The sequence below is a fragment of the Heptranchias perlo genome, chromosome 29 (genome assembly GCF_035084215.1).
Source record: "Heptranchias perlo isolate sHepPer1 chromosome 29, sHepPer1.hap1, whole genome shotgun sequence".
Taxonomy (NCBI): Eukaryota; Metazoa; Chordata; class Chondrichthyes; order Hexanchiformes; family Hexanchidae; genus Heptranchias; species Heptranchias perlo.
In genome coordinates this window covers 5,109,339-5,136,813 of record NC_090353.1, presented here as the reverse complement: position 1 = coordinate 5,136,813, position 27,475 = coordinate 5,109,339, and the positions used below count along the sequence as shown (strand labels likewise).

At 41.4% G+C, this 27,475-nt stretch overlaps 1 protein-coding gene across 4 annotated transcripts in view; it reads right to left on the bottom strand.

Moving 5' to 3' along the window:
• Positions 1–26,125, bottom strand: part of LOC137299338 (SAFB-like transcription modulator) — a 74,968-nt gene extending 48,843 nt beyond the window's left edge. For all 4 annotated transcript variants that reach the window (XM_067968005.1, XM_067968006.1, XM_067968007.1 and 1 more), the window contains exons 1-8: positions 25,939–26,125; positions 22,812–22,899; positions 22,245–22,306; positions 19,343–19,382; positions 16,645–17,101; positions 14,947–14,996; positions 13,022–13,137; positions 5,845–5,994 (exon numbers count right to left, since the gene is read on the bottom strand). In XM_067968005.1, coding sequence (XP_067824106.1) covers positions 5,845–5,994; positions 13,022–13,137; positions 14,947–14,996; positions 16,645–17,101; positions 19,343–19,382; positions 22,245–22,306; positions 22,812–22,899; positions 25,939–26,070 — 1,095 coding nt within the window. In that variant the 5' untranslated portion in view covers positions 26,071–26,125. The remainder of the gene's footprint in view (positions 1–5,844; positions 5,995–13,021; positions 13,138–14,946; positions 14,997–16,644; positions 17,102–19,342; positions 19,383–22,244; positions 22,307–22,811; positions 22,900–25,938) is intronic.
• Positions 26,126–27,475: the final 1,350 nt, after the last annotated feature.

The following is a 27,475-nucleotide window of genomic DNA, read 5'->3' as shown; positions in this document are numbered from 1 at the left end:
TATCTTTCCTACCACCAATGTTAAGCTAATTCATCTATAGTTACCTGGACTTGCTGTATTTCCCTTTTTAAATTCAGGAACAACATTAGTTGTCTGCCAGTCGTCTGGTACTACTCCCTTTTCTAATGAATTTTTATATATATGTAATAGTGCCTCTGCTATCTCTTCCCAAACTTCTTTTAATATGCAATCCATCCAGACCAAGGGTTTTATCCTCTCTAAGTTTGATTAGTTTATCAATTACCTCCTCCATTTCTATCTTAAATGTCTTTATATCTTTTTTAATCTCATCTTCTAATGTCAGGCCCACCATGTTAGTCTCCCTGGTAAATACTGAGGCAAAGTAACTATTCAATATTTCTGCCATTTTGCTGTCATTACCTGTGAGTTTACCTTGTGCATCCCTTACTGGCCCTATCCCTATCCTGATTTTTCTTTTGTTATTTATGTGTCTGTAGAATACTTTACAATTTCTTTTTATATTCCTTGATAGCTTAATTTCATAGTTCTTCTTTACTTTCCTAATTGTATTCTTTCCTAACCTCTTCATATTCCCTTTTGTCATCCCCTCCTTTATTGTCTATGTACTTAGAGTATGCTTTTTTCTTTAGTTTCAATTTTACCAGTATCTCATTATTCATCATTTCATTATTGGCTAGTTTGTTCTTGTTTTTTTTAAAAAAAAGGAATACATTTCTCCTGCACTCTATTGGTCGCCATTTTAAAAATCTCCCACTGCTGTTCTATCTCTGTCAGAATGTTTTTCCTGTTTACCTTCCCCGGTTCCATTCTCATCCCCTCAAAAATAGCCTTTTTCCAATCTATTACTTTGGTCTTTGTCTTACTTAAATCTTTCTCAATCATTATTTTAAACCTTATGAGGTTATGATTGCTATTGCCTAGATGTTCCCCAACGCTTACTTCTCTTATGTGCTTTGGTTCATTTCCCATTACTAGGTCCAGTAGTGATTTTTCTCTTGTTGGGCTTCTCACATTCTGGGTAAGAAAGGAGTCCTGTCCACACTGTAAAAACTCTATTCCCTGTACCCCTTTACCTACCTCTTGCCAGTTTATTTGGGAGTCATTGAAATCGTCCATGATTATTATTCGATGCTTTTTACTCATTTCATAGGTTTGGCTACATATTTCATCCTCCACTTCCTTTCCACTATTAGGTGGTTTGTAGAATATCCCTATTAATGTGATCAATCCCTTCTTATCCTTTGTTTCAATCCATATGGATTCTGTTTCTATCTTAATATTACTTATAACCCTTTCTCCTATTACCATGTCTCTAATTAGTACAGCTACCCCACCAAATCCTTCTTCTTCGTTCCCTATCCTTTCTAAATACGTTATATCCTGCAATATTAAATTGCCAATCCTGTTGTTTATGTAGCCATGTTTCAGTTGTCCCTACTACATCTGCCTCCTCACTACGAATTATTGCCTCCAGTTCCACCGTTTCGTTTCAGATGCCGTGCACATTGCTATACAGACAATTTAATTTGTTTTCAATAATTGTTCCCCTCACTTTATTTTTCAGTCATTTTGTACTTATGTTCTATAACTGTATTTGTTCCCTGACCGTTTATGTTACCCTTACTCCTTACCTTGGTCCAATCTTTACTCTCCTCTCCTATTTCATAGAATCTTAGGATCATACAATGTTTACAGCACAGAAGGCGGCCATTCGGCCTATCGAGCCCATGCCGGCTTTTTGTAAGAGCAATCCAGTTAGTCCCATTCACCTGCTTTTTCCCTGTAGCCCTGCAAATTTTTCCCCTTCAAGTATCTTTCCAATTCCTTTTTGAAAGCCACGATTGGATCTGCTTCCACCACCCTTTCAGGCAGCAGATTCCAGATCATAACTACTCGCTGCTTAAAAAAGTTTTTCCTCATGTCGCCTTTGGTTCTTTTGCCAATCACCTTAAATCCATGTCCTCTGGTTCTCGAACCTTCTATCAATAGGAACAGTTTCTCTTTATTTACTTTATCTAAACCCTTCATGATTTTGAACACTTCTATCAAATCTCCTCTCAACCTTCTCTGCTCTAAGGAGGACAACCCCAGCTTCTACAGTCTATCCACGTAACTGAAGTCCCTCATCATTGGAACTTTTCTAGTAAATCTCTTCTGCACCCTCTCTAAGGCTTTCACATCCTTCCTAAAGTGCGGTGCCCAGAATTGGACACAATACACCAGTTGTGGTCGAAACAGTGTTTTACAAATGTTTAACATAATTTCCTTGCTTTTGTACTCAATGCCTTTATTTATAAAGCCCAGGGTCCTATGTGCTTTTTTAATCCGCTGTCCTGCCATCTTCAAAGATCTGTGCATACATATCCCCAGGTCTCTCTGTTCCTGCACCCCCTTTAGAATTGTACCATTTAGTTTATATTGCCTCTCCTCATTCTTCCTGACTTATTATTTCATTTATCTTCAGGCTTATACTATCTTCATCAGATCCCTCCCCATCTTACTGGTTTAAAGCCCTGTTGATAGCCCTATTTATACTTTCCACTAGGACACTGGTCCCATTCCTGTTCAGGTGAAGACCAACCCAGTGGTACAGCTCCTTCCTGCCCCAGCACTGGTGCCAGTGTCCCATGAAATGGAACCCCTCCTTCCCAGTATTTCAGCCACGTATTCACTTTCCTGATCTGTTTACTCCTATGCTAATTAGCATGTCGCTCGGGTAGTAATCCCGAGATTACCACCCATGAGGTCCTGTTTTAATTTAGTTCCTAACTTGTGATATTCTCTTAGCAAGACCTCCTCCCTTTTCTTCCCTATGTCATTGGTCCCAACATAGACCACGACAACCGGATCTTCCCCCTCCCTTGCCAAGTTCCTCTCCAGTCGTTCCGAGATATCCTTTACCCTTGCACCAGGTAGACAACACCCACCCCGGACTTTCGGTCATGACTGCAGAGGACGCTATACATCCCCCTAATTATCGAATCCCCTCTGATTACAACTTTTCTATTCTGCTCCTCCGGTGCCATGGTTAGCATTCTGGCTGTCCACTTTGCAGCCTGCATCCCTATCCTCACGGATAGCAAGTACATTGTACCTGTTAGATAGCACCAGTGACTGCAGGACCTCCTTTTCTACCTCCCCTTGGTTCCCCTTATCCTGCTGACTAACACTCACACTCTCCTCTTCCTGTACCTGTGCTTTCCTGAGGTGTGACTGTACTCTGGTGAAAACTATCCAAACATTCCTCCCCCTCCCTTATGTGTCAGAGTGTCTCCAACTCGCACTCCAGCTCAAGGACTCTGAGCTGGAGTGTCTAAAGGCAGAGACATTTCCTACAGATGTGGCAATCCGGGACACTCTCAATGTCCACAAACTCCCACATATCATAGTTCCGACGTATAGCCTGCACTGCCATTTCGAGTTTTTATTTATTTATTAGTAGTAATTTAATTCTAGATATAATACAATTACTTGAGGTCTAGATTATATTTAGTAGATGGATTTAGCTTGATTTCAGATTAATTTGTAACTATTCTTGTTTATTAACTTCTTTATTTTAGTATCCCCTTAACTCCGTAATTTACGTATACCAGATTTTCATTTAGCGCAATTTGGATCCCTTTAATTTGGTATCCTCTATTTAGATCATTTTAATTTTATCCCCTTAGATCTAATTAATTACTCTAATTTATTTACATATTTATTTATTTACTGTTGCCCCTTGGTTTAAATTACTTAGCACCTCCTTCCCCCTCTGCATCTAATTCCCACTCTCACCAAATTCCCGTTGTCACTCTGTTTAGCAAGTCACTCCGTTTAGTAGATTCACCAAACTCTCACCAGCTCTGTGCTTAAAGCTCAAAGGAGGAGAGAGAGGTAGAAAGGCGGAGAGGTTTAGGGAGGGAATTCCTGTGCTTAGGGCCTAAGCAGCTGAAGGCACGGCCACCAATGGTGGAATGATGAAAATCGGGGCTGCGCAAGAGGCAAGAATTGGAGGAGCACAGAGATCTCGGAGGGTTGTAGGGCTGGAGGAGATTACAAAGATAGCAAGGGATGAGATTTGAAAACAAAGATGAGAATTTTAAAATTGAGGCGTTGCCAGACCCGGAACCAACGTAGATCAGCGAGCACAGGGGTGACGGGTGAACGGGACTTGGTGCGAGTTAGGATACGGGCAGCAGAGTTTTGGATGAGCTCAAGTTTATGGGGGGGTGCAAGGTGGGAGGCCAGCCAGGACATCATTGGAACAGTCGAGTCTAGAGGTCACAAAGGCATGGATGAGGCTTTCAGCAGCAGATGAGCTGAAGCAGGGCGGAGATGGGCGATGTTATGGAGGTGGAAGTAGGCGGTCTTGGTGATGGAGCAGGCATGGGGTCGGAAACTCATATCAGGGTTAAATAGGGCATCAAGGTTGCAAACAGTCTGGTTCAGCCTCAGACAGTGGCCAGGGAGACGAATGGAGTTGGTGACAAGGGAACAGAGTTAGTGGCAGGGACCGAAGACAATGATTTCGGACTTCCCAACATTTAGCTGGAGGAAATTTCTGTTCATCCAATACTGAATGTCAGGCAAGCAGCATGACAAATCATAGGCAGTGCAGGGGTCACACTTTCACACACTGAACTCTATTTGCCATAGTTTTGCCCACTCACTTAAGTCTTTGTTCCTTTGTAACTTCCTGTTCTCATCCACACAAATTTCTCTGCCTCCTAACTTAGTGTCATCTCCAAACTTGTACATACAACTCCCTGCCACCTACCTCCCAACCAATGTCACAAGGTTATCTCCAATTCTGTGCGTTTTCATTTTGCTAATAATCTCTAGTGTGGAACCTTATCAAATGCCTTCTAGAAGTCCATATAGATAATATCCATAGAGACTCCTCTATCCACCATGCCAGTGGCCTCCTCAAAAAATTCAGACATGACCTACCCTTCACAAATCCACGTTGACTCACTGATCAGCTGATACTCAGTCACTCTGTCTATGATGATAGATTACAGTAAGTTTCCCACAACTGATGTTAAATTGACAGGTCTGTAGTTACCTGGTTTCACTCTCCTTCCCTTCTTAAATAATGGAGTGACATTTGCAATTTTCCAATCCTGAACAATTCCTGAACCTAGAGATCTTTGGAAAGTTACGACTAATACATCTGCTAGTTCCTCAAACCATCAAGACATAGAAATTATCTCTCTCAAGTCCATTACCATTTCTTTACTTTAACAGGGTGTATGTCTCTTGTTGTCTTTGTGAGGGGGCCGAGTTGGAATTTTTGATCATATTTTGAATTGAGGTCAAAAGGCGACCATTGATGAATCCTACTGGACAACAATAACATCCTCCTCCCTCCTGCAAAGCATTAAATTATTTGACCCTCAATATATTCGACGCACAGATCGCAACACATTTAATTATTTGAGAACGAATATTATGACGGTTATTTGATGAAAAATACAGACCCCCAGCAATGTTTTTAAATTTCTTTGATTTAAAAAAAAAATCAATTTTGTTTCATTTTACTTAAGTGTTAAAATATTTCATTCTGATTCCAAAGGATGGTGGTAAATCAGCTGGTGTTTTTCCAGGAATCAGATAAACAAAGGACAACTTCTTTGAGAGTTTGAAAAGTTTGTGTTTCTGCTTACAGTATTCACTGCATTTAGCAGTAATATTTTGTTGCTCAGATCACACATCAATAAAATTACTTGCTTCTTTCAAGGTGTCAAACTGCAAAAACCCAAACTCAATGCCAACTTACAGCAACTCTCCACAACGACATAATGAAACCTTTCCAACCTTTAGTTAAAAATCTCAGTACATTCACGAAGCAGTAGCCATCACTACGTTCTTTGTACTCACCAATTCAACAGTGATGGTTTGTCCACTTAGTTCAGACTGATTCAGAGAATTGATGCTTTGTGTTGCCTCCTCGCCCGTAGACATTGTTATAAATGCACTGCAGCGTGCACCAGGATTGCAAGTATTTGTTACTACGTTTGCAGAGAGCACCTAAAAAAGAACTTGCAGTTATATAGTGCCTTTTCACATCCTTGGGGCGCCCCAAAGCACTTTACAGTCCATGAATTACTTTTGAAGTGTAGTCACTGTTGGTATGTAGGCAAACACAGCAACCAATTTGTGCACAGCAAGGTTCCATAAACAGCGAATGAAATGAATAACCAGTTAATCTATTTTTGTTAGTGGTAGTTGAGAAAAGAATATTGGCCTGGGCACAGAAAATTCCCTACTCTTGTTCAAATGGTGAAAGGGATTTGTTACATCTACCCGAATAGGCAGACAGTTTAGGTTTAATGCTTCATCTGAAAGACGTCAGTGCTGCACTGAAGTGTCAGCCGGGACTATGTGGTCAAATACTGGAGAGGGTTTTGAACAGAGAACCTTCTGAGCCAAGTTGGCAAAAAAATATAAATGATCAATTAGCAGTCAAAGACAGAATATACCAGTGTATTTGCACAGAATGTGGTAGGGTACAGCTTTATTTTTTATATATGTTTGTGTGTGTATACATGTCACATGGCAAAGTAAGCTGTGAGGAGGACACAAAGAGTCTGCAAAAGGATGTAGACAGATTAAGTGAGTGGGCAAGAAGGTGGTAGATGGAGTATAATGTGGGGAATGTGAGGTTATTCACTTTGGTAGGAAGAATAGAAAAACAAATTATTTGTTAAATGGTGAGAAACTATTAAATGTTGGTGTCCAGAGAGACTTGGGTGCACAAGAAACACAAAAAGTTAGCATGCAGGTACAGCAGGCAATTAGAAAAGCAAATGGCATGTTGGTCTTTATTGCAAGGGGGTTGGAGTACAAGAGTAAGGAAGTCTTATTACAATTGTACAGGGCTTTGGTGAGACCTCACCTGGAGTAAGTACTTCCAGTTTTGATCTCCTTATCTAAGGAAGGACATACTTGTCTTAGAGGCGGTGCAACAGAGGTTCATTAGATTAATTCCTGGGATGAGAGGGTTGTCCTATGAGGAGAGGTTGAGTAGAATGGGCCTATACTCTCGAGTTTAGAAGAATGAGAGATGATCTCACTGAAACATATAAGATTCTGAGGGGGCTTGATAGGATAGATGTTGAGAGGTTGTTTCCCCTGGCTGGAGAGTCTAGAACTAGAGGGCATAGTCACAGGATAAGGGGTTGGCCATTTAAGACTGAGATGAGGAGGAATTTCTTCACTCAGAGGGTTGTGAATCTCTGGAATTCTCTATCCAGAGGGCTGTGGATGCTGAGTCATTGAGTATACTCAAGGCTGAGATAGACAGATTTTTGGACTCTAGGGGAATCATGGGATATGGGACAGGAAGGTGGAGTTGAGGTTGAAGATCAGCCAAGATCTGATTGAATGGCGGAGCAGGCTCGAAGAGCCGTGTGACCTACTCCTGTTCCTATTTCTTATGTTCGTTTGTCACAAAAATTGCTCTGTTACAGGAATTGTAGGTTATTGGCAGTTAAGTATTTCCTTATAGTTGAATTTTCTACATAATTAAAAGTCTTGCATCTAGTGCATATCACATCTCAATATTACAAAAGAAATTGTGATTAGTTCAAATTTACACGGACTAAATGCAAACCAATCAAAAGCCAGTATTTCTACTGCAGGTAGGAAAAAGTACCAATCACCAAATTCGCTCATTTGCTTCCAAAGCTACCACCACTCCAATTTTCTGCAAGTCCTTTGAGTAGTCATGCTGTTTCTTCAGAAGTGTGAAGCTAAATTTACATTATATAATTTATCCATAAAGTAAACCATTTTATATTAAAAGCACTGCCAAGAAGTGCTGCCCCCATGACTCTGTCTATGGACTCTGGGCTGGGACATAGTTCTTGTTTAAAAAAAAATTCTCTTTGTGTGTAAGAGAGACACATATGATGGAAGCTGTAGTTCTCAGCCCTTTCCGATGCAACGACAATGCACACAGTACATTATGACAACCCATGTCACGTAATAACATGGCAGAAATTTTATAAGCAGCCATGAGCTGTGAGCAACAAAAAAGTTAAACCATTTTTCAGTGTTTTACATACATGTTAAATGAAATTGCTGAGCTAAGATGTTTGGAATTAGCTATTTTTGGATCAGTGGCAGTACTAATGTTTGCACCTGGGCAAAGAAGGAGTTTATAAGGCGTTTGGATGCTGAGTACAGACAATGTGGCCATTTTCAGTCAATCAAGCCTGGACCACCTGTTCAAGGTCCTGGTTATTGGGGAGTCAGTGGGAAAAGCCTTCCTGATGCAGTCCCACAGCAATGGCAGCTTTAGCAAGAACGACAAACTCACTAAACAATAAGGAAAAAAGGCCTTTTGTAATCACATAAGGAACTGAGAAAAACATTTCTGGGGAAGGAGTAGACTGTATGGCAGAGTCTGAGTGTTAAGCATAAATCTAGTTACTGCAAAGGTTTCAATCTTTCAAATTATTCCCCCCCGCCCAAGACTTTTGTGTAGCAATAGCACTAAGAAATTTAATATTTCTATGCTTTTCCTATCCAGTGTCAGCCTCCTTTTAAACATAAATGAGACAAATAATAGGAACAAACCTGTCAAATTTACTGAGCATCTGTAAAGAGTTTTAAAGTTACTGAAAAAGCCTCACTTCTAAACAGAGGCCATGCAATTCCCACCGACCCCCAGCATACCACCCACAGAGAAACCAATTCACAACCGGGAGTACTGGGCAGAGGCAATGTCACAACATGAATTGGGAGGAGACAGCATCACTCCTGTCCTGGTCACAAGGTAAATTACGTGGAGATACACGCAGCGGCAAATTATAAATATACTCAACAAGGAAAAGTGGGACAGTTCACGCCACTGCTAGTGGGCTCTTCGTTACTGCAAAAGTTCTTCTTCATCCTATGCACCCCAATTGTGTATATTTTGCTACACTTTCAGGGCCTGCTGATCCCGCACACAACAGTAGCAAGCAGGAGTCACAGAATCTTTCTCAAGCCAGTATTTCCTAGCCAGTATTTCTCCCTCAACCAACACCACCAGAAAAAGAGATTAACCGGTCATTTATCAAATTTGCTGTTTGTGGAACCTTGCTATGCACAATTGGCTGCCACATTTGTCCACATATCAGTGACTACACTTCAAAAAATAATTTCTTGTTTGTGAACACTTTGAGACATCAGGAGAGCATGATAAAATGCCAAATACAAAGTTGTTTCTTTCTAAAAGACAGTAATCTTAACTGTAGAGTTTCAAAGTTTATCAAGATATGCTTGAGAACACTTGTGTAAGCAATCCCGCTATCTAGTTTAAGGGAATCTGAAGTAGTTAAGATGAGGCCAGGCTGCAGATTCAGCAATGGTGTAAAAGTGATGGACAATACTCAAACATGGGCCAACAACATGTAATTAGAAACACTAAGCATGCAACTGGAAGGGATTTTAAATGAATGTAATGCCACCAGTGAAGCTTTCTTGTTGAAAACACAATCCGATATACCCCAGATATCATACAACAAACTAAAAAGCAGAACTCGGTACCACAACATAACGATATCCCCTGCAAAACCCAAGACTAGGTCGGACATTGTACACTTCTGAGCTAGTCACCATTAAATGGTTTTCTGCCAAATTTATTTTCTTTACTATCCAGTTTCCTCTTCACCTGTGATGCTGTTGACTTGTCACCATTTGACTCTTTTCCATCAACTCAGGATGTCCCATGGCTCTCTTCTCATTCTGTGTTACAGTCACACAACTTTCATTCCTTTTGTAAAAAAAATGATTGAATCACGAAATCCTAATTTTCTCACTGCCTTTCAACGGGGCAATAAAATCCTGTTTCTTTCCATGAATCAAGCCTCTATGCAAAAGATATCACTTACCTTTCATGACTCCATTCTTCACCACCTGGCATTTACTATCGCCTTTAATATCAAATAGAACTCTCCCATCTCCTCCACTGCTAAATCTGGGCCCAAGAACTTATCCCTCCCTCGCCCCCTCCAATTCCCTATCAAACCCAAGTCTGTTCAAAATCTGGATATGATTCCTGAACCTTGGTAGTATCTTTCAGCACCTCCCTCGTACTCCTAGATAACAGACAAAAAAAAGAGTTTGACGAACGACGATTCTTCTCTCACCTTTATCATCTGACCGCTCTCATTGCAATCTTGTCCCTATTTTAGAAAAACTATCAATGCTCCTCTGAACTTTCCTCTCTTCCATCAAGCTTTAAATATGCTGTTTTACACATTCTTCCTCATCCCTGCACCCTCACCGTGTTGAAAACCAGACTCGTTGCTCCCTCTGGATTCTAAACTGTGGCATTCCTTACCTTCTTCGGTCTTCCCTTTCTCCTACAATGTATAATAAATTACTTCACTCTGTTTTCAACCCTGATGGTCATTCTACACAATGGCCCTTCACTCAGAATGATCAATTAAAAAAGAATTACAAAAAATGATCATGCCGGTCATTCAAAAGGCTTTAAAATGTTAGAGAAGTGTGAAACACAAACGTAAAATCTATGGCTAATTGCATTACCTTAAAAAAAATTACACTGTAGTTGCTGCTTGCACGAGCACAGCACAGCACAAAGCATCCATGATTAAACTGCTTAAAGCTCAAGACATCTTAAGTGACCTTAGTGAGCTGTAGAGTGTGTCAGACTATTAGGCAGCACACTGAGCCTTATCACATGCTCGCCCAATATCCACATTTGCAACTTTCCCTGCAGAGGTTCTTTTCCCAAAGGTAGGGGAGTCTATAACGAGGGGGCATAGATTTAAGGTGAGAGGGGAGAGATACAAAAGGGTCCAGAGGGGCAATTTTTTCACTCAAAGGGTGGTGAGTGTCTGGAACGAGCTGCCAGAGGCAGTAGTAGAGGCGGGTACAATTTTGTCTTTTAAAAAGCATTTGGACAGTTACATGGGGAAGATGGGTATTGAGGGATATGGGCCAAGTGCAGGCAATTGGGACTAGCTTAGTGGTATAAACTGGGCGACATGGACATGTTGGGCCGAAGGGCCTGTTTCCATGTTGTAACTTCTATGATTCTATCTATGATTCTATGAAAAAGCATTTGGACAGTTACATGAGTAAGATGGGTATAGAGGGATATGGGCCAAGTGCAGGAAATTGGGACTAGCTTAGTGGTATAAACTGGGCGACATGGACATGTTGGGCCGAAGGGCCTGTTTCCATGTTGTAAACTTCTATGATTCTAGGTGAGTGGATAGCAATGATGCAGAGACTGCTTCCCCCATCAAATTACTATGGATTAGCTAATCTTGTCGCAGGGATTTGACTACTACAAACCTGTAAAGTTTCTAACCGTTGTAATTGTGCGTGCCACACCTCCCCCAACTTCTTGTGTTGAAATTATGGCTATACAACAGATTATTAAAGTTTGCAACTGCATATTCAACTCATCACAAAAGAAAAAACAAGTGCATTTCCTGAAGTAAAGGATATGATAAAACAATCCAAACAAATCACACTAAAACAACTTAATTTGATAAAAGCTGCTGTGTACCAGTGAAAAGTCACCAAAACATTACTGATTTAATTTGCAGACGCAGCATGAACAATTTGAACATTGGTATTAACCCCATTCCAATATATAAAGGAGCACTGCTTTACACTGCACAAGATAGTAGACTCGATGTAGTCCTGTAAATAGAAGTGCTGCCTCGCATTGCATGGGGCAATACAATGCACTAGTGCTGCTGTGTTCTTGTAGGTCGCTGTCTTGTGCTACAGAGGGAGGTGCATTACTATAGATACAGGATCTCTACCCTATGCTGCTTACAGTAGTACTGCATAATAATTTTATTTTAAAAGTACACATACTAAACACAAATTCCAATATTGCCAAAGACAGGCAATAAGGGCAGAGTTCTAACACTCAGATGGGCAGCATTCCAATGCACTGCTCTACTTTCCCCCACCCTCACTTCCAACAAGAAGTGCAAGGAGCTCATGGACTTCTTTGTCACAAAAGTTGAGAACATCTGTTTAGCTGCCTCCGCTGCTTTCATCCTTTCCCACCAAGCCATACTTCCCCCAAGCTCCCCCTGCCCTCTCTTTGGTGTCCCTCCTCATCTACATGCTGCCCCTTGGCAATGATCTCTGTAGACTTGGGGTCAACTTCCACATATACGCTGAAGACGCCCAGCTCTACCTCTCCATCGCCTCTCTCAATTCCCCTATTGCCTCTGTATTATCAACACCTGCCACTGTCCCTGCCTCAGCCCATCTGCTGCAGAAACCTTTATCACCTCCAGGCTCAACTATTCGTTCCTGGCCTTGAATCTCCCACTCTTCGTAAACTTCAGCTCCTCCAAAACTCTGTGGCCTACACCCTATCTAAGTCCCTCTCACCCATCACCGTCCTTGCTGACCTACACTGGCTTCCTGCCTCCAACGCATCAAATTTAAAATTCTCATCCATATATTTAAATCCCTTCACGGTCTCGGCCCTCCAGCCCTATGAACCCCACAATCTCTTCATTCCTCTGATTCTGGCCTCCTGTGCATCCCCTCTCCCTTCACCCCACCATTGGTGGCTGTGCCATCAGCCGCCTAGGCCCCCTCTCTGGAATTCCCTCCCTAAACCTCTCTGCCTCTCCTCCTCCTCATTTAAGACCCTCCTTAAAACCCACCTCTTCAACCAAGCTTTTGGTCACCCCTCCCTTAGCTCATCATTCATCTTTTCCTCACATCTCTGTGAAGTGCCTTGGGACATTTTTTTCAACGTTAAAGGCGCGATATAAAAAAGTTGTTGTTGTTGAATTCAAAGTGCTGCTAGCATCAGTCAACCAGTCCTACAAGAGGGTTCAAGCCTGACAATGGCTCAGAGTTGTATTTCAGATTTAGCATGGAACACACGATGGAAGGACCACAGATATATCCAACCATAAACCTAAAGATCTATTTTTACACACGTGTTTTGTGTGGGTATGGTGACACATCATTCCTCGCTCTTTCGCCCCAGGTGAACTCTCTGATAATTAACAGTAACAACAGGGAAAGCTCATATCATTCGTGCAATTCTCACCTTGCCATATTTACTGAAGAGGTTCTTCAAACAAGTTACTTCGGTTGTTGAACACAGGCCGCTCACCAAAAGGTTCTTTCCCTCAGTATCTGAAGTACTATGGTTGCCAGACAGCCCTAAATCACAGGTATTCTCATTAATAAGTAATAAGAAAACACTGCATTTTTTGGCTTACATTAGCTCAGAAAACAGCAAAGGAAACTCTGGGGAGCATGGATTGAGAACAACTACACTTCAGCAGTAAAATAAGTTTCTTTGTTACTCTTTCTGTTTCACTAGTATTGACCTAGGCTATTTAATGCAGTTTTAAATATGACTCTGCCAAAATAATTAGAGTTGCTCCCATTTACTCTCTCATCACTCCTAATGACTTCACTTTGGATTACATCTAACAGATCGATGTTTCACATATCTCACTTCAATATTGACTGGAAGAGACAGTTGTGGGTAACCTGTGGTAATTCCTCTCAACAGAGGTCAGACATTGCACTGTTGCCAAGGCCACCGCCGAGCAGACTGATCAAGAGTCAAGTAGGAGAGGAATTAGTGCCATCAGTCAGGCCATCACAGGAGCATACATACAGAATGTGGAGAGCGGCAAAAACTTGCAGTTGAGTTCAGGAATTCGGTGGAGATGAAACCACAGGTGCAAACCATCATCCCATATCGCCACAAAAAAAGCACCCCTTTAAACCACACTACTAGTGTTTGTATGTAACCTAGGTCTTACACTTTGATTAGCTCTCTAGAACATTATACCTTAATAGTGATGGATCTTTTTTTAAAAAAAAATTAAAATACAATTCAGCAGCCCAGGTACCTCATAAATGATGACAAGACACTCACTTCATACCACTCAGTCTTTGGTAGGAGGGCCAGTACTGCTTAAAGCTCAAAATCTGGAAGTTAAAAATGTCTGCACCTGGCAAAAGCATAGAGCCATACTTCACTTAAAGCTCAAGCCTTATCTCTGTTCTCCCTCCCTCATCAAAAACCACTAGCCGATGTCAAATTACCATTTAAGCCAATAAACACTGGAGAATCCCAGGCCTGACTCATCAAGCTTAACCTAGTATCAGTAATATATCGCGGACAAATACCATTAAGGAAAAAGATCAAAATTTGGGGATTACATGAAAAGAAATACACTAAAAAATGATTGTCTCCGTTCAACACCTTTTCACCTATCTACTCTGCTGCTGCATCCCAGCTACATGCTGTGCCCTGACTCACTCAGTAAAGTCGGGGACTGCTGACTACTTTGCTGCATAGGTCAATCCATACCAGCCAACAGGAAGCATGATTTAATGAAGGATACCTGTCCTCTACTTATTTTTTCATCCACCCAAAAACCAGAGAAATAGGTCCAATGGGGGCTTTGTGTTTAAGTCTCAAGAACGTCAGGACTAACACACATACTTTCCTGCAACCAACAAGATCAACACCAATGATCGAAGACGCCTACTGCTTACAATCCTGATGTAGACCAAGAAGAAGAATTAGCAGCTTACACTGCACCAAACACACTTTAAAAAGGAGATGAAAACTCTAAACAATGAACAGTTGTACATATCTGCAAAATGCTAACTAATAAACTTCAAAATATAATTTAAAAACCTACTCCCCTGTGGTTCCGCTGCTAACAACAAAACCTGTCTAAATGCAAGTTCTTTCCTTCTGTCTTTCTGAATATTAGTTGCCTTCTGGCTGTAACGCCTTCACAATTATTAAACTGGTGCAGTCAGAGGTTAGTATTAGGTTCTGACTAGAGACAGTAAGTTGGCAATTTTTATATGTCTTGGGTTCTGAATTTTAGTTACACACATTACATACATATATTTTACACATACATATACAAATGCTATTAGAAGTATCTTTCAAGACAAACTTCAGATTATTTTTACTGTTTGTAGTCTATAACCTACCTTTCTCCAGATTTGCTTCATTATTAGTATCTGTTCCAACCTCAAAGGAGCTGAAAATACAAAATTGAATTTAAGTAACTAGAAACTCTCAAATGATTTCCAGGAACATCAAATTTAACTGTCAACATTTCTGTCCAGTCTTTAAAGCAAATTCTTCAATATCTACCAAAGTATACAGCTACCATCAGTTATATATCACTGTGAATGAAGTGCTTTTGGATGTGTCAATGACATCTCATATCCCAGCTACAAAACAGAATCATGGAATCATACAGCACAGGCGGCCATTCTGCCTGCTCTTTGAAAGAGCTATCCAATTAGTCCCACTCTCCTGCTCTTTTCCCATAGCCCTGCAAATTTTTCGTTTTCAAGTATATATCCATTTCCGTCCTGAAAGTTTTTATTGAATCTGCTCCACCAACCTTTCAGGCAGTATATTCCCGATCATAACAACTCGCTGCGTAAAAACAATTCTCATCTCCCCTCTGATTCTTTTGCCAATTATCTTAAATCTGTGTCCTCTAGTTACCGACCCTCCATGAAGTGGAAACAGTTTCTCCTTATTTACTCTTTCAAATCCCCTTAACACTTTGAACACCTCTATTAAAACTTTCCTTAACACTTAAAACCTGTCTAAATGCAAATTCTTTCCTTCTGTCTTTCTGAATATTAGTTGCCTTTGGCTGTAACACCGTCACAATTATTAAACTGGTGCAGTCAGATGGTTTGTAGTAGATTCTGACTAGAGACAGTAAGTTGGCAATACTAAGCTCTAAGCAGAACAATCCCAGCTTCTCTAGTCTCTCCACATAACTGAAGTCCCTCCCTCATCCTTGGTGTCTCCTCTGCACCCTCTCCAAGGCCTTGACATCCTTCCAGAATTGGACATAATACTCCAGCTGAGGACTAACCATTGTTTTATAAAGGTCTAGTGTAATTTCCTTGCTTTTGTACTCTATGCCTCTATTTATAAATGTAAGGAATCTTACAACACCAGGTTATAGTCCAACAAATTTATTTTAAAATCACAAGCTTTCGGAGATTATCTCCTTCATTCATCTGACGAAGGAGATAATCTCCGAAAGCTTGTGATTTTAAAATAAATTTGTTGGACTATAACCTGGTGTTGTAAGATTCCTTACATTTGTCCACCCCAGTCCATCACCGGCATCTCCACATCATGGCTTCTATTTATAAAGCCAAGGATCCCATATTTTTTTTTAAACAGCTTTATCAACTTGTCCTGCCACCTTCCCCAGTTCTCCCTGTTCCTGTTCCTGTCCCCCCTTCAAAATTTTACCATTTACTTTATATTGCCTCTCCTCACTCTTCCTCCCAAAATGCATCACTTCACACTTCTCTGCATTAAATTTCATCTGCCATGTGTCTGCCCATTTCATAGTCTGTCCTCCTGAAGTCTGCTACTATCCTCCTCGATGTGGAACTGTCAATTTATTTTCAGTGAACAGTACATACAGAAGCAAAATATTCCAGTTTGTGAATAACCTCTGCCGGTTTGGAGAAGAGCAGAAAGCGAAAAATGGAACAGCCTCTAATAGCGCAGGAAATAAATTATCAAGAGCTGTTAGACAGCACAAAAAGGTCAACATTACTACCATTATGTAGGCCAATTTAAGACAAATTTACTAGAATCATCTTAGCATGAATAGAAATCTGGTCTAGAACTAAGAAACAAACCTCTTATTCTGATCACTGCCCTCTACCATAGAGGGGTCTTTCTTAGTTGCTTCATCAGAACCTTCATCTTCTGGCTTCATTGTTTCATCTTTGTTCTGTTCAGTTCCTGGCTGCGGTTCTTTCTCTGTACTCTCAATGTTTGCCTTGACTTGCACTTCATGCTCCTCCTGGTTATTTTCCATCTCACTTGAATTTCCTGTCACAAACATTCTGGTATCCATCTTCTCGATGTCCATCTGTTCCCTGACAGGTTGTAAAGATGTATCCAGAGGTATGCCATTGTCCACATCCAGTGTAAGCATGTCCTCCACTTGCAGCTCGGCTAAGGCGTTATCGTCTTCCTGGTAGGTGTCGGTAATGATCATGTATTGCGTCAATAGCCGCAGGTCTTCAGGGGGCGTCTCTGTAGGAACTGAACTATAAGCTTCCCCCAAACTCTCAGCTATATTCTCCTTTTCTGTGGGATTAATGGAATAGAATAGCACAAGGTTTAATTACAACAGATATAGCAAGTATACATGTGGAGCTAGTGTTTTTTTTGTCCTCTTAGATCAGAGGGATTGGAATACTGAGGGAGTTTTTTAAAAAATCGCAGAGTAAAGGAAAAAAAATGCTTTTTATTTTCTGACTAATTTATCAGTAAACCATAAGAATGGCTCAATATGTCAACAAGAGCATTTCAACCAAGGAGAACCGAAAAGATTTAGCCAATTCCTATAAATTCAGAGTCCCTGAATTGAACATCAAGAGGTTCAACATTATAATTGAGTACATTTTGAAACTGTATCTGTGAAGGTTCACAAATGATTACCATGGCTTTTGGATTGTGAATTATTACAAGTCTCTCTACTATACAGAATGTACAATAGTGTCACTTATATACCATTATAGTTTACCAGTGTTAAAACCTCAGATTCTCTTCATTTTTTTGATGTGAACCATAGGTTGGCATTCACATGGATAGTCTACAGACATATAGCAGACTCAATGATTTGCTCTTCATCTCACACTGTTCCACACACTTTCACCCCACTTCATTTGCTAATTCACCCTGATTTGTACGCTATTGCCCAGTGACTTCTCCCCCAAAACAACATCAACTGATCAGTTCATTTTGGATTTGTAACATTTCTAAAGAAATAATTTCTACAGGATTTCTGTAGTTCTGAGCAGACCTTTGCACATCAACAGATCTGGGTTTGAAACCACAATTGGTAGGGACTATGAAATAGCTCTAGGGCTTTGTAGCATCCCATTTTAGATCAAATTGCAAGGTTTAATACCATCTAAATCATTCCTTACTCTCTCAAGTGCTAAAAGCACTGCCCCATTTTCCTAATGTTGATCCAGTAGGATCTTCTATGAAACACATGTTGATCCAGGAGGGATTAAAATATCTGTTCCACTGGGACAGAAAAACATAATAGGCAAGACAACAGATCTACATGATGCGTTTAACACCTCAGAAAATATTGAACAGGTTCATTTTTAAATTCCATTCTCCACCCAACTATTTTCACAAATAAGGGCTCTTACCTCTTCTTTGGACACTGATTGCAGCAAAGCAAACCAATCAAGATTAATTCTTTTTGTCCTTCCCCTCCACAGGAAGTTGAATACTAACACATAGAACACTAACTGGTAGCCTGGCTGATGAGGTCACAGATGAACAATGCTCAGAGATTCAGAACATCTTGCCACTCTCCCTAATTTATACTGCCATCTGTAGCTTCCCCCCACCTGGAGACCCACTGGAGCAAAGTTTGTAAAATAGAGGCTTGTTTTTCTATACATGTCTTACAAATGTGGTGGTACTAGAATAGGAATGCTTGATGCATGCAGGGCAGGCCCCGGAATTGACGTGGAGACAGTTGTGTCTGAGAATTAATGTAGTCAATGCTGCGACTGCAAAATTCAGTCAAATTGAAAGTACAGATGCGAAGATCCGGTTCTACACATTAAGCAGACAAGGACAGGACGTATCTAACAACAGAAAATCACAAGAAAATCCGGGTCTTTGATGCCATTGTAATTCAACAATCTGGGTCCTTTATATTTGAGCACCACTGATGGTGGGAGGATCAGCTTTCTGCTATCAATGCCACTCAATAAAACGAAGCTGAAAATAACAGGGTCAAGGCAGAGAGGCAGTTGAAAAGAAAAAGCTCTAGTTAATTTGGTTGCAGACCGAACTTTGAAGATTCAAGCTCAGAATGAAAATATGGTAACAAACCCAACTTTTCATTTTCCCACTGAGTTAAAAGTGATTTCACTATTTGGATCAGATTCAACAGTCCACTCTCTCACCTCTACCTTGAATCATTTGAAAGGAGGATAGATAGCTCTACGGGTTGGTTTCATCTCACTGAACTTTTAGATTTCTAAATAACTCAAATACTCTATTTAGCAGTTTGGCTGCTTATCAAAGTTACCCAATAACGTATTAACATTGCCGCCTGTCTGGTAAAGAAAGGATGCGGCATTAAATTGTCTGAAAGCACAAGTAGGGATAAGGGCTTGGTAGCTGAATGATCCAGTTCAGAAGATCTGGGATATGCCTCAATTTTCCATTCTTCCTGTATGAGTGCTACTCTCACACTGATTGCTACTGCTAAATACTGTCAGACTTGCAAGTGAGTTTGAGGTAGGGAAAAGTGAGAAGAAAAACATTGAGACACAAGGAAACAAAATGGATTACCTTCAACAACACCTGCTCCTTCTGGTAGGGCATCAGTTTCCTGAAGGGAACAGAAATACAAATTCATTAGAAATAACAGCACTTTAAATACTGTACATGTTATTTATGTTATTGTACTGAGTAACTGACACAAAGTCATTAGGATCCCAATTAAGGATAATGGTAGGTATGTGAAATTAGCGGTTACAGGTCTGTCACTGGTGGTGATAGGACAGAAGTAATTTGAGGTGACAGATTAAAAGTAGCACACAAATATATAGCAGAACACTGAAGCCTATTGGCACCAATACACCAAATAAGCCAAGTGACATTCCTATAAGTCCTATGACACCAAACACCATAGGAAAGATGTGACTTTTAGGGCACATAGAGAATAGAAATGGTTGCACAGACAGCCATTCAAATGATATAAGCTTTAGCTGTAATAAGGAATTTGGCTCTCAAAGCAAAAGCAACTAAAACACAAATACATTATTCTACCACAAAATGTAGTAGCTGGATGATTCAATTTAGCGGACATGAGGCATGCCTGTTTTCCATTCTTGCTGTACGTGCTACTCTCTGAATGTCTACTACTGCTAAATACTGTCACACTTGCAAATGAACAGGCTTCACAAAAATGTACCAAAAGGGTGTTACCAGTTTAAAGCCAGACTGCAAAAATAGAATTCTAGGGAAACGTATAAAGACAAGTTTGCCTGGTTCATCATTTAACAGATGATAAATAAGCACAATACATCTTCTGATATTTAGAAAGTAGGTGTATTAACAATTAACATGTTATGATCAGGAAAACAGCTGACAAATGGTTAATCAACTGCATTTTCACATAGAATTTACAGAACAGAAACAGGTCATTGCCGGTGTTTATGCTCCACACGAGCCTCCTCATGAGTTCAAATCCCACCATAGCACGGTGGGGAAATCAATTCAATAAATCTGGTAAATTGACCAAAAAAGCTGCTGGACTGTTGTTAAAGGAAACCTTTTACCCCTGGCCTACACGTGACTCGAGACCCACATATGTGGTGGACTCTTAATACCCCAGAAGTAAAATCAATTACCAATGATGAATGTCCACAAACTCCTCGGGGCAACTAGGGATGGGCAACAAATGCAACATTGCCATGTCCCAAGAACAAATTTTTAAAAATATTACCATAGAAAGCCGTAACCTCATTTTGCCTGTATTCATTCATTTTTTATAAAAAGGGCTAAGTTTGAAAGACTCACGAAAGGGTAACCAGTTAGTCTCCTGATCATTGCCAGCATCTTAACATTTTCAAGCTGGGAGTAGTAACATGACTTCCACTGGGAGTAGTAACATGACTTCCACTGGGATAGGGGAATGGAAGATTACTTTCCAACATCCCAAACTGCAAACCTTCAGGTCTCAGCCATGGCTCAGTGGTAGCATTCTCACCTCTGATTCAGAATGGTCCAGGTAAATTCCAGAGATTTGAGCACATAATCTAGGTTGGCACTTCAGTACACTACTGAAGCAGTGCTGCACTGTCAGAGGTACGGTTTTTCGCCCGAGACGCTAAAACTGAGGTCAAATTTTGTTTCACAACACTCCTGTGAAGAGCCTTGGGACGTTTTACTATTTTAAAGATGTATTTAAATATAAGTTGGTGTTGTTTTCCCATCTGCCCCATCAGGTGGGCATAAAAGATGCCATGGTGCTCTTTGAAGATGATCAGGAGAGTTTCCTCGGTGTCCTGGACAATATTTATCCCTCCACCAACATAACATGTTTGTGCGACCTTGCTGCATGCAAATTGGCTGCCACTTTTCCCTACATTGTAACAGACTACACTTCTTAAGTACTTTATTAGCTGTGAAACTCTTGGGATGTCCTAAATACAAGTTCATCGAATCAAACAGCACAGGACGCCATTTGACCCATCGTGCCTGTGCCAACTCTCTGAAAGAGCTACCAATTAGTCCCACACCCCTGCTCTTTCCTCATAGCCCTGCAAAATTTTTCCTTTTTAAGTATATATCCGATTCCCTTTTAAAAGTTACTATTGAATCTGCTTCCACCACCCTTTCTAAGCATGTTCTTTCGAAGACAAGAGCTGCACTGTTTTAAACCTCTAATTTTTCTTCAGAGATTTGTTTTGAAACAGATATTTGTTAGTTGGGAGTATTATTTTAATTAGGTGTCAATTCTCATATTCAAATTCTTGGAATCTAAAAACAGTTTACATTCAACAGGCAATGACATTTAACACTGCCCAAAGCTTGAACATGTAGGAATCCAGAAACTTGGATGATCTGATATTGATCAGTTAAGTTTCTACAAGCTGCTCTTCTTGGTGAATGTTCATGCTCAACAAAGTGATGGGTATTAGCACAGGGAAACTTTTGCAACATCAAACACACTCAGGTCAAGTACAGTCTACATTTCTTAATTCAAAGTTGTTTCATTCAAATTATTTGTTAATTCAAATTGAAACGGTGCACCTTCCGTGCAGTTTTATTTTAATTGTTTAGTTCGAACTATTGGAAAGCTCAGAATTCTTTTGAACAAAACATTTTCTTGAATGAATACTGTATAGCATGGAGTCACCGCAGGATACACTCCCTCTGTTCTGCTCTAACAACATGCTTTAACCAAATTTCAAAAGAGCACCATCTAATGCACCAACGCAACATTTTCATTTCCTACACTAACCATCTTTCTGGCAAATCAGAAGCCAGCATTCACTAAAGCTGGCAGATAAACTTAATCTTAAAACTATTCGGTTTTACATTACAGATGGATACAACTCACAACATTAGTCATTTTGCCCAGGTGGGGTTGGTTGCTGGTGTATTGTGCAAGAGCCATAACTAAAGTCAGCTGTGACTGCTATAAAATAATTATTCTAGGTATCATCCCTGAGAAAGCACTTACCTGCCTTTCACCAAAATCCTCTTCTCTACAATCTTCTGTCTCATCATCCTCCACTGTGTGCCCTAAAGAATAAAGCAAACGTAACACATATGCCAGTTAACTTATTTCTTTTGCAGAACCTTCGAAGCCACTGTTTGTTGAGGGACAAGTGGAGCTATGGGCTGGACCAGTGCCCTTCAACTTCAGAGAGTTAGGCTCAAATCAAGATGTCACTAATCAGAAGAAAGCTTATTTGCCAGCTACAAACGTCTCAAACAAAATAACTTTGGGCCAATCACAACCTGGTTACTTGTGGATAAATCCACAGCACCATGCACTGCCAATCTCACTTAGCATGGTCACAAGGCAGGTCGATATAGGAAATAGAAATGGACTCTTCTGAGGTTAAGGCAGTATTGCCAGAGTTTTGATCTGCATCTAACCCACTTTAAACCTGAACCTAGTGCCCAGAATAACATTCCAATTTCCAGCACTGAAATGTCTCACCTCAACCAACACCCGTAAAAATGCATCAAAGCAGAAAATTAAATAATTTCATTGGTTTTGGAAAGTTACTTAATTTCCTACCTTTTCCCATCCTCTTTGGTGTTTTATTGCTGGGAACCTCTGAAGTGATTGAAATTTCATCAGGGTTTCCTCTTTCCTCTTCTATGGTCTGATGACAGAAATCCAGTAATTAACATGGAGTAAGTCAAGCTTCTGGAAACTGAAAGGAGCCATCGGCAGATCCAGCTGACCAATCAGTTAATTGCTCATTGTTAATTCAGCAGACTGCTAAGAATGACCAGTATAACTCTGGCGAGATCTCCGAACCTGCCCAAGAATCTCAATATTTTTTGATGGTACAGTACACTGTACACAGCTTTAAATGGCCATTGGATCAAACATGACTTACGATAGCACCAAGTTGAATATCTGAATTACACAGAAAAATAATTAAAGATTCCAACATACATTCTCAGTTTGTATACTGCAAGTTGAACAATACTGCATTACCAACTATGTTCTTGTTAATGACCTTTCCTAAACCTAACAGAGTTAGCAGTGACTGATTTGCCAATTCAGTGTCAGCCTGTAGCAACTCCCTTTATTAGCTCTCCCTTATAGAAAGAACAAACTTACATTTACTATATGTAGTGTCTTTCATGTCCTCAAGGCTTCCCCAAGATGTTTCGCAACCAATTAATAACTTTTGGAGTGTAGTCATTGTGGCTTTTTGTAGGTAAACATGGCAGCCTATTTGTGCACAGCAAGGTCCCACACACAACAATGGGATGAATGAGCAGTTAATCAGCTTTTGGTGGTGTTGCTTGAGGGATAAATATTGGCCAGTGCATTGGGTGAACTCCCCTGCTCCAATTCCAATAGTGCTGTAGAATCTTTTATATCAACCTGAACAGGCAACCCTGGAGCATTTCTTTACATTAAAAGTGCTATATAAATGCAAGTTGTTGTATTTTACTTCCAGACTGCTGAAATGTTAAAAAAAATATTGGCAATAAAAACACACTTTTAAATAGAAACACAAGTGCTCCATCAATGGGGCTACCTGTTTTGCATGGCTTACTGTGAAGCTGTGCATAGCGTGAGGGTCACTGTGAAATACTACAAAATGAGTTTAATAAATCCCCTCCTCCAACATTGCTGAGCTTTACAACCAGTGGAAAACATAAAGCCCTTTTCAATGATCATGAAGTTTCATCCACAGAGACCCTGCAAAGAGTCTGTCTAAAACCATCCTTAGCCAGTTTAACCACAGTCTCATCCTACAGGGGTGATCTGATCGAAGTTTATAAGATATTAAGGGGAACAGATAGAGTGGATAGAGAGAAACTATTTCCACTGGTTGGGGATTTTAGGAGTAGGGGGCACAGTCTAAAAATTAGAGCCAGACCTTTCAGGAGCGTAGAAGTTTGGAACTCTCTTCCGCAAACGGCAATTGATACTAGCTCAATTGCTAAATTTAAATCTGAGATAGATAGCTTTTTGGCAACCAAAGGTATTAAGGGATATGGGCCAAAGGCAGGTATATGGAGTTAGATCACAGATCAGCCATGATCTTATCAAATGGTGGAGCAGGCACGAGGGACTGAATGGCCTACTCCTGTTCCTATTTTTGTTAGGCAAGAGTATCAGGGGATAAAAACAGAAAATGCTGGAAATACTCAGCAAGTCAGGCAGCATCTGTGGAGAAAGAAAGAGTTGACGTTTCAGGTCAATGACCTTTGGGAGAAGTTGAAGATTAAACAGTTTTTAAGCAAGTAGAGAGCCAGGGAAAGGGGTATAACCAGACTCCACATTCATCCTCCGCCATTTCCTCCACCTCCAGTGCGATGCCACCAACAAACACATTAGGGTGTTGAGCGATGGAAGAGCGGATCAGGGTGTCTTGGAGGGACCGGTCCCTTCGGAATGCTGAAAGGGGAGGGGAAGATGTGTTTGGTGATGGCATCGCGCTGGAGGTGGCGGAAATGGCGGAGGATGATACGTTAATGTGGAGTCTGGTTATACCCCTTTCCCTGGCTCTGTACTTGCTTGAAAACTGTTTAATCTTCAACTTCTTCCAGTTCTGACGAAGGGTCATCGACCTGAAACTCTTTCTTTCTCCACAGATGCTGCTTGGCTTGCTGAGTATTTCATACATTTTCTGTTTTTATTTAAGATTTTCAGCATCTGCAGTATTTTGCTTTTGATGAAGGGTATCAGGGGATATGGATCAAAGGCGGATAAATGGAGTTGGGGTTCAGATCAGCCATGATCTAACTGAATGGCGGAATAGGCTGGAAAGGCTGAATGGCCTCCTCCCGTACCTGTTCATAGCATGGCACAACATAGCAAAACTTGAATTTCAGCACTTTTTAATGCTTGTGATTCATGAAGAAAATGTAAATTTTGCTTTCTATATCTTTTAAGTTTTCCACATATATTACAAGCATTAAAATACTTGCACGAACCGCAGGACTCTCGAGTGAAACTTGGCAAAAAGTGGCGGCCCTAACGAGACGACAGGATGACGGTGTTGAGATCAATCACAAAGGAGCAGCGTTATCGGGCCACCATGGCCATGTATTGATTCCAAAGTTTCCTCTGATCATTTGAGGATACAGCTGGTTGACCCCTGCCCCCCAAGGCAGCACTGGGGCAGGTAACCCATTCTGGGCCACTCCTGGCCACAGGTCCCACATCAAACCCTCCCCCGGGGAGGATGTCTGCCCAACAGGTTTCAACTCTCCCCATCCTTCCCCACTGCCATTATAGGTCACTCCTCTCACTCTGTGTCCCTCCCCCATTACACACCCCTCAAGACCCCTCCCCATTACCCTCCCCTCTGGGTCCCTTCCCCATTACCTATCCCTCAGGGCCCCTCTCACATTCCCTCCCTCAAGTCACCTCCCCATTACCCTCACCTCCAGGCCCCTCCCCCATTACCCTCCCCTCAAGACCCCTCCCCATTACCCACCCTTCTGGGCCCCTCCCCCATTACCCTCCCCTCCGGGCCCCTCCCCCATTACCCTCCCTTCAAGGCCCCTCCCCCATTACCCTCCCTTCAAGGCCCCTCCCCCATTACCCTCCCCTCCCCCCACTCAAGGCCCCTCCCGCGCCACCACTCCCGACATTGCCCACTGACACCAGCTCCTCCTCCCCAACTCCAGGCTTCTCTTCCCCTTCGCGGCCCCTCCCCCCAGTCCGTCACCTGGCGCAGCCGATCGACCAGGGCGCTCTTGTTGCCTCTCGTATCGAGGTTTCTCTTAAGCAGCTCCGCTTTCAATTCCATCACCCTGAGCTCGGCAACCCTGCACACCGCGTCCTTGCTCTCGTCCGCCATTGCAACCGCTCGGCCTCACACAAACACCGGGATCGGACGCTCAACAAAATGGCGCCCTCCGCCGGCAATGCGCATGCGCTCGGGTTAGGCTGGTCTCCTCACCGCGCATGTCAGGTGCAGGGGCACTGGCGGCTTCCCACCGCGGGGTGGCGCTCGGAGCAGGCAATGGCGACAATGGAGGTGTCAATGGTCACTGTGCCATGATTGAATAGAAACCTAGCTGGTTCTGACCAAAGGGCCTGTTCTTTTTCCAAATGTAGAGGGATCTGCTTTAAATTTCCAGCATTTTCTGATATTTTTATATTAAGATAACACAGATCAGGATGGACTGTAGGCTGTCTGACCCACCACCATATTTAAGAGTCTCCAGGACACAATGAGTGATAAGAGTCATAATCCTGGGGCCTGCAGCGGGCTCCAACCTCAGCCCTCTCACCTACCCCACTCACCCTCAGGTGGGGGAAGGGGAAGACAAAATTCAGAACTGCAAGTTGTTTTCATATCTTCACCCTTGGAGATTAGTATGAAGGAGTGGAAGGATTCGCAGTCTTATTGACAGTCTGACAGGAATGCTTCATCCATGGCAATAATCATCTCTATACCAGCTGATGGTGGGAGGAGGTTAGTCCTATATGCTGGGAGGCTTCTCAACTTGTCCTGCCACCTTCAAAGATTTCTGTCCGTAAACCCCCAGGTCTCTCTGTTCCTGCACTCCCTTTAAAATTGTAGCATTTACTTTATATTGCCTCTCCTCATCCTTCCAAAATGCATCACTTCACACTTACCTGTTTTAAATTTCATCTGCCATGTGTCTGCCCATTTCACCAGTCTGTTTATGTTCTCCTGAAGTCTGTTACTATCGTTCTCACTGTTTACTACATTTCCGAGTTTGGTGTCATCTGCAAACTTTGAAAATTATACCCTCTATGCCCAAGAATTACTTCATTAATCTATATCAAAAAGAGCAGTGGGCCTAATACTGACCCTTGAGGAACACCACTATGTACTTCCCTCCAGTCTGAAAAACAACCATTCACCACTATTGTCTACTTTCTGTCCCTTAACCACTGTTGTATCCATGCTGCCACTGTCCCTTTAAACCCATGGACTTCAATGTTGCTAACAAGTCTATTATGTGGTACTTTATCAAACGCATTTACACATCAACCGCACTTCCCTCATCAACCCTGTTTGTTACTTCATCAAAGAACTCAATCAAATTAGTCAAGGATGATTTTCCTTTAACAAATCCGTGCTGACTGTCATTGGTTAACCCATTTTTTCCCCAAGTGACAATTAACTTTTTTACGGATTATTGTCTGTAAAAGTTTCCCCACCACCAACATTAGGTAGACTGGCCTGTAATTACCTGGTTTATCCCTCCCCCCTTTTTTGAACAGAGGTA